Source organism: Microtus ochrogaster, chromosome 15 (assembly GCF_000317375.1).
Source record: "Microtus ochrogaster isolate Prairie Vole_2 chromosome 15, MicOch1.0, whole genome shotgun sequence".
Lineage (NCBI taxonomy): Eukaryota > Metazoa > Chordata > Mammalia > Rodentia > Cricetidae > Microtus > Microtus ochrogaster.
The window spans coordinates 29,411,764-29,422,928 of NC_022017.1; the positions used below are offsets into that span (position 1 = coordinate 29,411,764).

Below are 11,165 nucleotides of genomic sequence, written 5' to 3' on the forward strand. Positions count from 1 at the left end.
ACCACCTCCTTGACTGTCCCAGGGGGATTGCTTCAGGACTACTTCAATGAACTCTGCTTCTACTTGACAAAGGACGATGTGATCATCCTGAAGAACTGTGAGTGAGTGGAGCCTTTGCACCCCTGGGTGGTTGAGGCCTGCCTTTCCGACACCCGAGGGAACTTTCTAGTGGGAGATGCCCCTGGGGGGAGCTCACTTTCCCCATCCAGACTGTGGGTCCATTGGGCCACTCAGTTCCACAGCAAGCTCCTGATTGGACCTCCGGTCTCTCCTGCAGATTTGGAGGCCCTCAGCCATGACACAGACTCCAGGACCAGAAAGTTCTACCTGAACCATTGGGATGATGTCATAGAGCTGTCCCACTACGTGAGAAGCTGAGGCTGCTTTGTCCTTATTTTTGTCTTTGTTGAGTCCTATCTTTATTAAATGCCACAGAGTATCTCTGGCTTCCTCCCAGACATGTGTGCAACAGGTCAGGCCAACTCTCCCTTTTAATCTCAACTCCATAGGCTGTGGGGGTGGGAAGGGTGCATGACTCAGAACTCTAGAAGTTACCATAATGCTCCCCTAGGCAGCAAGAGCTGGAGTCTTCAGAATAGGTGTTGCCATATTCAAGCAAGATCCTGAGGCCCTAGGAGCCACCCTCAGCAGCCTCTTCTCCAGCCCTAGTTTGTCCTCAGCCAGGCCCAGGCTGTCCCATATGCCCACTTGACCCCTTGCCTACCCAGTTCATCTGCCTGTCCGCAGGTAGGTCTTCCATGAACCTGTTTAATACCTGCCTCTCTCCTGTGGCCACAGAACCTTTCCTACTTGCTTGCCCACAACCTTTGCTTAGCTGACACCCAGGACTTGGTGGGACTTCCAGCTTTCTGGGGACACCATTCTCACAATCAGCTTTGCTGCTTCTCTGCTGTTGCGTGGTTCTCCTGCGGATACCAATTCTCTCCAGCAAAGACACCTTCCCCAAGCCCATTCAGGCCCTTCAGTCATGCACAGTACCTTTGCCTACCACAGTGGCATTAGGATACCATGGAGGCCACCAGGGTAGACTCAGGGTGTGGAAAACAGATATAAATACAGCCAGTGCCTCGGGTGTGGCTGTATAGGAGGCACATAGACTCCTAAGAGATGCTCAGATGTACTGTGCCATTTCAGGGTGGAGGTACTGGGTCATATCAGATACCCAGAAATTACTAAACATCCCCACCTGCCAGCCACAACCCCAAAGGGGAGGCAGCAGGATTGAGGAGGAATCGGAAGCAGGAAGGAGCTGAAGAGGTTCCGGATGCCCTCTAGGAGCAGAACTTCCAAGTCAGTCCATCCAGCTCCTAACCCTTGTTAGCAGGTAAAGTCCAGGATCACAGCTCTATCTACAACAGGGGACATCAAAATTACAGATCTCGGTATGGCTGGAGCAGCATGGCCCCACAGACAACACTCAGAATAAGCAGCCAGAGCAGGAAAAACAAGCCAGAGGCTGGGTGGGCCATGAGAACTGAGAGCAGAGACAGCATGAGAAGGGCGGTCCACTGTCCGGGATGCCCACGAGAGGCTGGGCTGAGGAAGGGGAAGGGTATGTCTCTCCAGAGTACTAGGGGTATGTGATGGGAGGCCCCCAGCTTTTATAGTGTGTGTGATAGATGCTCCCAGTAAAACCAACATGCCTCCATCTTGGGCACATTAAAATAATTAGTTTTATGTGTCACCAGACAATTCTAAAGGCTTAAAAACAGTCAAGACCCCCAAACAGTGGGCTGACACAAGAGCGATGAGGGAAGGCCCTGGGGACCGATGAGGACATGGGGGTGGAGTTAGAAGACAGGCCCTGGCTCCTACAGGGAAGGGAGTTGAACCCAGCCCACACTAGGTCAGGGCTCCAAAGGGTCCGCAGGACAATAGTGTCCACCCATGCCAAGAGCAGGATCAGAGCCTCGCTCCTGTGAGTGCTCCCACCATAAAGCCCTCTTCATACAGGCGACTGCGTTAAACCACAAATGGACCCCTGTCGGATGCTTAGAGACAAGATGTCAGAAGCCTCTTTATGGAAGATGAAAGAGGGGTTTCCACAGGTTTTTAACACCAGGAACTTCAGATACCACACTGAACAGTACAGCAGACAAAACTCCCATGCACGGAACACTAGATTAGGACAAAAATTAGCACAGCAGGAAGGGCTAAAGAGAATGAGATGAAATTCTGAGAAATTCTCCAAAACAGAAGAAACACACAAATCCATAATCTTTTTAAATTATTGAATTATACATTTTTCTCCATTCCTCTCCCTTTCTCCTCTCTCCCCTTCTACCCTCTCCTGTGATTCCCCACGCTCCCAATTTACTCAGGAGATCTTGTCTTTTTCTATTTCCCATGTAGGTCCACATATGTCTCTCTTAAGGTCCTCATGATTCTCTAGTTTCTCTGGGGTTGAGGCCTGTAGGCTGGTTTTTCTTTGCTTTATGTCTAAAAGCCACTTTAATACATATTATATTTGTGTTTTAGAGTCTGGGTTACCTCAATATTTTTTCTAGATCCATCCATTTGCCTGCAAATTTCAAGATGTCATTAATTTTTTTACCACTGTATAATACTCCATCATGTAAATATACCACATTTTCTTTATCCATTCTTCAGTTGAGGGGTATCTAGGTTGTTTCCAGGTTCTGGCCTATTACAAATAATGCTGCTATGAACATATGAGCACATGTCCTCGTAGTATGATTGTCTTCTGGATATATATTCAACAGACTTCATTAAAATTAAATTAAAATGAAAATCTATGGCAAAACAGACAAAGAAGGCAGCTCATAGTAACCCAACATCCTGGGAAGCATCACCACAACTGGGCATGTGTCTACTGACATACATGGATGAAGTGAGGAGACATTAGCAATGACTGTGATGCTGCTATGGTTTTCTACAGCCCACTTGACTTGGAATCACCATGGAAACACACATCTGAGTGTGTCTATGAGGATGAATTCAGAAAAGTTCAATGGAGGAGGGAAGCCCCACCCTGAACAGCGGTGGCACCGTCGTGTGGCCTGGAGTTCCAGACCGAATAGAAAGGAGACTGCACACTGCACACAGAGTACCAGGACTGCTTGCTGGCTGTGGCTACAATGTGACTGGCTAGCTGCATCGCACTCCTGCCACCCCTCCTTTCCGGCCACGGTGAACTGTGTCCCTTGGACTGTGAGACACACTAATCCCTTCCTTCCTCAAGCTGCCTCTGTCATGTTTCTGCCACGGCAAGGAGAGAAGTCACTGATGCAGGTGGGCTGCAGAACATATGGACACTCCAGGACAAGCAGCAGCTCCACAGACAAATGGGTGAAGAACACAGTGCGCAGCTCTCAGTCTGGGATGGAAGACTCGGGGCCTACGAATACAGGGAGAGAAGCAGAAGTTTGGGAAGAGCGAGGGAGATGTTCCTGGAGCAAGGTTCCAGATCCTTCCAGGCTTCTTTGGCAAGTCAGACAGTCAGCTGACGCCTGGTGTGGGCGAGGTGGTGGAACACCTAGGGGGACAGTTGGAGAACAGCTCTGCCTTCTGTGTGCTTCTGTCTGATGCTCCAGTCTTGGGAAATCTTAAGTGAGCACCAAAGACACAGACCTCCGAGGCAGGAGTGGAGACTGAGAGGGTAGGGGATGCTCTTGCTTTTCTGTTTTCTCCTTGTTCCCTTGGTGCCTGACCATGGAGAGGGCCAGGCGCACAGATGCCTCATAGAGCCAAGAATCTAAAGCCCCCATTTGAAAAGCCAGTTTTGCGATCCAAAAGTAAATGCTCTGTAAAGAATCTGAAAACCCTCAATGACTGCAGGGGAAAGAACACACAACAGACACAGGCAAGACAGGGTCCTGAGGGTGACTTTCCAAAGACTTTGAGCCACCTCTGTTGCCATGCGACGTCACAGCAGAGCAGCAAAAGACGGGAGAATCGGGCACCAAGAGGGACAGAGGACAAGAATGAAGCAGGAAAACAAGACAGAAAACAAGAACCAAACAGAGAAACAAGACAGAAAAGGGGAAGGGAATCAGACAGGACAGAGAGAAAAGAATCAAATAGACAAGGCAGAGAGGAAACAGAAGAATCAAACAAAGAAACAGAACAGAAATAAGCAAAGCCGAAGGCAGCAGAGTTGATCAGAGACAAACTAATGGGCAGAGCCATCTGGAGCCCTGGAGGAGCCTTGTGCAGTCGCCTGAGCCTGGATGAAGCGGCAAAGACAACACAGTGTGGCTAGGATGCTCTCATCTCCCGTCTCACACGAAAATGATTAAACACCCACACGGTGTCTCAGGATCATCTGCAACTTTAGTTCTAGGGGATCCAACACCCCCTTCTGAACTTTGCAGGCCCTGCACATGCTCAGTAATACACATACGTGCAAAGGAAGCATCCACACCATAAACTAATAGTAAAGTTTCATTTTTTTTTAATTTAAAAATAAAGTTATCAGATTGACTGGGTAGGGGTTGTGGCTAACATCTACAGTTCTAGCAATAGGGCAACTGAGCTGGGAGGCATGCCTTGAGCCTGAGGCCAGCCTGGGCTACATGCTGTGTTCCAGGCTAACCTAGACTAAATAATTAGATGCTGTTTTAAAACCAAAACCACCAGAATGAACATTAGAGTACAAAAAACTGAAAACTCCTAGAAGACAGTAGGAAAAAAACACCAAAACAGAATGACCTTGAATTTAGCAACGAGTCCTTAGGTCAACACAAAAAGTACATTCAGCACTTGATTCCCCCACCCACATGTTCAAGCTCTTCACAGACGTTCTGCTCTACAAAAGACAGTTACTTTTAGAATAAAGAGGTTGGCCCTGGGCTCATAAACAGTGGAGGAAACAGCAAGTCATGGCGGCAGTGGGCACCACGTGTGTAGTAAGATGGCTGAAAACTACTAAAACACAAGACAGAGCATGACACTAGCCAGTGCCGATGAGGGCAGGCAGGTGAAATGGCCACAAAGGAAGACAAGATACAGCTTTGACCTTCTGGTCCAGACATTGCAGTTCAAGGCATTTACTGAAAGGAGCTGGAAACTGACAGCAACTTCACTCATAACTTCCTCAACCTAGAAGCCACCAAGATAGGTCTCAGTAGTAGAGTGGATTAACTACAGCGTGTTCAAACAATGGGCCATTAAAACATGCAGCAAGCTAAGCCATGACAGAAGCTTTACATGCAGATTCCTAAGTGAAAAAACACCAGCCTAGAGTTGGGGAGATGGTGCAGTGGGTAAGAGCAAGGGGGAGTTGAGTTTAAACCCAGCATCCTAATGGCACCAACAAAATGATGATGATGATGATGATGATAACAGAGATACTCAGTGTTCTCCTCTGGCTTCTACACACACATACAGAGGTGTGTGTACCACATGCACATGTGCATGCACACCTGCCTGAGAAGAGTGCCAAGCGCACAAGGCCACAGGCTAGAAGGCTGGGCATCTTTTGGAGACCCTGACTCAAGGCTGAAAGAGCAAGAGGGGTATGGCTCAGTGCTAGGGTGTTCACCTACAATGTGTGAGGCCTGGTTTCAACCACAGTGTTGAAGAATTAAGAAAAAACCCAGGCCTGGTTGTCAGGAGAGGGCTTGACAAGAAACAGGATTGGAGGTCTGGGATACTATTCTGCATCCCGCCCCTTGCTGCACTTCCCCAAGTCCAACTCACAGAGCGGTGGAGCCGATGTGTACACACTTGACAACACTCATTCACTTTTCTGTGCATATATAAACGGCGCCTTGCTAAACTTGAATGAAATGGTGAAATCCAAGAACCTAAGGCCACGTTGGTCTCCATGTGCCGAGAAAGCTGTTGAGTATAGTTTTGTGTAATTTGAGCTATAATGCTTGGCTATAGATCTATTTTTTTAATTAAAATAACCCATGTTGAGAAAGGAAAGAGGAAAAAGTAACAGATCGAATGCACACGTCACAACCAGATGGGTGGTTTTTAAAATGTCCTTAGTGGAAAAATTTAAGATATGGATTAAGCTATAGAGCAGTATTGAAATGAGCCATGCTCTGCTCAGTGGGCCCCAGTTATGCAAGGTGCTAGTGGGAGGCGAAGCTGGGGGGAAGCTGGGGAACAGGCCATGAAGCTCCCCACACTCTTTGCACCTCTTTCTGTGCCGGGAATGGTCACAAAAATCTCAAAGAAGCCTTTAAACAGGAACCACACATCAACTAAATTAGAGCAGTCCCTTGCAGGCGTGGGTAGAGTTATGGGGACACAAAGCCTGGGGCTTCTCGATGACCGTTGGGTAGATGTTAGTTAGCTCAGTCAGCCTGGGACCTCAGCCAGTGCACCCAGGTGAAGCCCACACATAGGTAGCACCTTACACCGTCTGCAAAAGCAGAGCAATAGCGCCCTACTTGCAGAATTCTCAAACACAGGACTGAAACAGCAGTTAGAGCCCCTGCGTGAGGACAGGGACCAGAGCAAAGTTCTGAGATCCTTGTGCTATTGGATGTGGTGCCCCCTTGATACATCTTAGATCTTCTGGCCAATAGGGCACAGAAGATGCCAAGAGGGAGCAGAAAGAGCCCGTGCGCTTCCCACACCAGTACAAGACGAGAGTGCATCTGAACTGTGTACGAGATGCAATTATTGCAGAAAAGAAGAGGGACTTCTAAAAGCTACCACAAAAGGTGGAAAGACCTGGGGATCTGAGGTGGGGGAGACAACCAAAAGATGCCAGTAAGCACAGCAAATGTAGGGAAAGATTTCAAAGCTGTGCAAATGGATTCTAAGTGCAGTTGTGTGCTGTCCTGAGGAATACCCTGAAGAAACAGCAAAGGACAGCGGGGCTTTAAGTTAGTCTCAGACAGGGTAGGCTCGAGGTCAAAAGTCACAACCCTGTCCGAGGGATGACTGCTTCAGAATGACCCAGAACCTCTATGCTCCAGGAAGATCCAGCTGTTCTCACCCTGCGTCCTTCCAAACACACAAAGCAGCATTTGACAGGACTGTGGGGAATTTTCCACTATGACAGTGGGAATTTTCCATATGGCTTTTGCAGTTACTGAATGGTTGAGCAGATACAAAATACCGAAAGGTTATGAGAAAAACAGCAGGAAAGAGTCTCCCGGATGACTAGTCACTTCCGCCACCAGAGGAGCAGAGGCTGTGTCCTTAACAGCTGGATGCCCTTCAAATTCAATTCCATCCCACACCTGGGCAAAGTGTCAGCCCCTCGCCCCCACCCCCAGGCTGTAGAAAGTCTTCTTGGATTTCTGAGCGCTCGCCTCCCATGCCCCATCTCAGGCTCTCAGGTCCTTAGGGGCATTTAGGGGACTCTGTGATTGGCCATTAGGTAGCTTCCTTAACTCTGTCATTTGGGGTTTTCGTGGAGGTGTCATTATGTAGGCATGGTTAACAGATCACCGACTGAGGCAGAGGGAAGATCACAAGGACACAGGAATAACACAGCCATCCATAAGCCGAGGAGAGAGGCCTCAGGAGAAACCAACCCTCCCACACCTTGGTCTTGAACTGCAACCTCCAAAACTCTGAGGACACACCCATCCCAAATAATTGGTTGACCACTGGTGACTAGTTTAACCTTTGCCTTTAGTCCTTTTTCCTTTCCTGGATATTTCAGGAGACTGGCTATCTCCACCCACTAGTCCTGCCTTCAGCTTCCCTGTGACCAGCCCCTTTCTCCCAGCTAGCAGCCGTCTCTGTAGCTTCCCAAAGACACTTGTCATCTCCGAGAAAGTTCCAGGAGTCAAGTGTGTGTGTGTGTGTGTGTGTGTGTGTGTGTGTGTGTATGTGTGTGCGTGCGTGTGTATGTGTGTGTGCGTGTGTATGTGTGTGTGAAAACAGACAGGAAGCAGATTTTATGAGATCTCAGATTTGAGCCATACAACTGATCGTCTTGACATAATGAGCGTGTGACTCTGCTCTAGGCTGAGAAAATGCGTATGGAATATTTATGAGGATGCTCACATCTTATGCAACCTAGCATTTGCCGTACAGGCTACAGTCTACCGGCATGGTAGTCAAACTAGGAATCACAAGCAGGGGTGTATGCCTCTGATCCTCGCACTTGTGAGGGGAGACGGGGTGATGGAGACTTCCAGACTAGCCTGGACTACCTAAGAAGAAAGACCTTGTCAGAAAAAAAAAATCATAAATTGCTAGATTTGTTTTTCGAAATCCTACAGCTTAAAGCCCTTAAAACATGTATAAACTAACTTGCCTAGCCAAGGAAGTATTCCTGATAAAATTAGAAAAATAATTACAACTGAATGACAAAAATAATACCTATGGGAACCCGTAGGATGGAATGCGAGTGACATGTTGAGAAAAGCCGATGGCCTAAAAATGCTTACATCAGACACCAAGAAAGGCTAACAATTAACGTGGGAGGAATCCAACTTGAGCTGGTGGTTGGTTTTCACTGCTGCACTCAGACAAAGAAGGAAGTGATAGGCAGAAGCAGGAATTAGCAAAGGGGCCCTACAGGGGCACACAGCGGCTTCCTAAGCAAGGTGACCCAGAGAAAACACAGTTCCCATGTCGGGGATGGCAAGGGGGACCCGACATGCCAGCATTTCTGAGAGTAGCCAGAGGTTATTATGAGCACTGCCAAGCGATGTGTCTGAGGTAGATTCCCAAAGAAATCAAATGAACTAAAAGTGCCTTTTTAAAAAAGTCCCAAAGCCTGCACAGAGCTATAATTAACTGCTGAGAAGAATTTAGTTGAGGGGAGCGCGGAGGAGTGTGGGGTGGGGACAGCCTTGGGCGAACAATCCAGAGGGGACTCTAGGATGGGTGGTGGGGAAGGGTCTGAACCCAGCGGAAGCAGGAAGCGTGGCAGCCCGAGAGCTGGGATATGTGTGGCTCTAGAGGGAGACTAAGCTGTCCTACCTGACCCTGTGCCAAACCCTCTTGGCGCAGATGCCCTTCGCATTTGCCAGTCCATGAAAGGCCCAGACCAGCGCCTGTCAGCACTCCGTCTTAGCTCTTGCTTTGGTGTCAATCTGGAAAGGGAACCAGTGAGCTTTCCCAGCTCCCTTGCATATGCACAGAAGACCCTCTGGGAGAGGGGGAGGAGTAGCAGCCCACTTCAATATAGTGGGACAATGGTAGTGGTTCTGCCCCTCCGGATGCTGGAAGCTGTTACAAATACCTGTCCTCACCATCCCTCCATTCGGTTCAGCACAAGCAGACAGACATAGGAAGACTCTCCCCTGGGAGCCACTACTAGGACCTACCTGTGTGTCCTGTGCTCCAGGGTCCCTTTCAGTGGCTGGGCTGTCAAGAACCTCCTCTGAGCACATCTTCACTTGTGCCTGCTTCAAGGACCATGTCCTGACCAGAACCAGGCTGATATAAGGCAATGATGAGTTTAAAGAGACCAGGGGTGAACCAGGGGTGGGGCCAGGCCATGCCAGGCCACCCAGAGGGAGGACTTAGGAAAGTCTAGGGCTGGGTGCTTGTTGCAGATTCAGGCAGATTGCGCAAAGCCCCGTATATAAAGGAAGGGTCATGTCTCTTTGGTTGAATCACTCACCGCTACTCACCTCAGCCCATGTCCATCCTCCCTCTCTCCCATTCTGGCCTTGGTTCATTAGGGGTTGAGTTTGTCCTATGGAGGGACTCGCAGAGGAGATTCTGAGAGAATCCTTGAACTTCAGCAGGGCCTGGGGTGCTCTCACAGATATGGAGGACAGGTGGGGGTACATGCCGGTGCTGGCCGGTGAGGAGTGGTCCCAGCCCTCTGTTTACTGTGAACTCAGTGAGGTTCAGCCAAGGAGATCATTCAGAACCCAGAAGTCCTGCTTGTAGTTCCACACTCCTGCCAGGAACCCCGGGTAGAGAGGACAGGAAGAAGTTAATGGGGATGCTGCGTCTAGCCTCCCCCATTCTTGAGTGAGGTCCATATGGTGTTCCCAGGAAGCCATAAGGAACCCAGCAACACCTCCTCTGTGCGAGGACAGCTGTGTGTCACTGTCCCATCCCATGTCGGCCTCCTTATATCCATCTGGTCTCATTTCCCAGTGAGGCCAAAGGAGTGGGGAAGGGAAGCCCTTGGGCCCCCATGGTAACTTGAGTTAGGCCACACAATGACCACTGAGACTGGGAAGGCGTGACTGATTGTCCTAAGAGTCCATACCTCTAAGTTCACAACCCCAGCTAGCAGCTTCTAAGGTCCCCAAACTGGCCATAGAAGTTCCAGGACCCAAGAACAGACTACTGTAATGAATTGTCTAGTGAGCTCTGGGCACCCCGAACAAGTCAGACTCCCAGGCCCCTGAGTCACACAGGCTCTGGGGGGAGACTCTGAGGTGCAGGGAGGGGAAGGTTCTGGAATCCACGTCAGTGGTGATGAGCTTGGAGGCTGGCTTCCTCTCTGCCTAGGCCTTATTTGGAGGTGCTTCCGCTGCGTGGGGTGTTGGCTGGCACATTTGCTTGCTGCTCAGAGTTCCTCCTGCCTGGTTATTTTTAGGGCCTGACAAAGGGGAGCCCGAAGCTTCTCGACTGCTCAAGAAGCTTTGGGTTAAAAATCTGGGGCCCTGGGGGTCCCTAGGGACTGATGGCCCCAGCAGGGAACCTTAGAGCAGGGTGGGCATATGCGACATGGGGAAGAGCAGACTTGACCCCTTTCCCTGATCAGCCCTGAGTAGCCAGTAAGGCAGCAGAAGCTGCCACCCTCAACAGGGCTGCCCTCCACAGCCCCAGCTAGGACCCTTAATGGGCAGGTGCTCAAAGGCCAGGTCTGAGATGTCTCCAGGGTCCTAGCATCACCCTCATGGGGTTGATTCTTTAGGACCAAGGCACTAGCAAGGATCTGAGGGCAGAGCCAATGAGGACCACAGGACTTTATATCTATCTAAGAGTACTGTCTGGCCACCTCTATCCATAAAGGAAGCCAAGGGGTGGTTGAGCCTGGATGGGAGTGATAGTTACTGGGCTCTTTGGTGACCCATCAACTGCCTCGCAAGTCTTGGGCATTCAGGAAGCAGTGAGGAGCTGGCAGCTCCTCAGTCCTCACCTCCTAGCACAGCCTTCTGCTTCCTGGGACTGTAACAGGGAGCTGAAGGAAGTAAGGGAGGGAGATTCTATGTAGTAGAAGATTCTGGAACAAGTCCTAGGATAGAGTAAAGAAGGGACATCCTATGCAGTAGAAGATTCTGGAACAAGTC

The 11,165-nt window shown here is 49.5% G+C and overlaps 1 protein-coding gene across 1 annotated transcript in view; it reads left to right on the forward strand.

Annotated features, from left to right (window-relative positions):
• Nucleotides 1-11,165, forward strand: part of LOC101992308 (maestro heat-like repeat family member 5) — a 41,796-nt gene that overhangs the window by 26,344 nt on the left and 4,287 nt on the right. Inside the window, exons 24-26 of the mRNA XM_005354610.3 lie at nucleotides 23-97; nucleotides 278-366; nucleotides 729-747. Of these exons, the coding sequence (XP_005354667.2) occupies nucleotides 23-97; nucleotides 278-366; nucleotides 729-747 (183 nt within the window). The remainder of the gene's footprint in view (nucleotides 1-22; nucleotides 98-277; nucleotides 367-728; nucleotides 748-11,165) is intronic.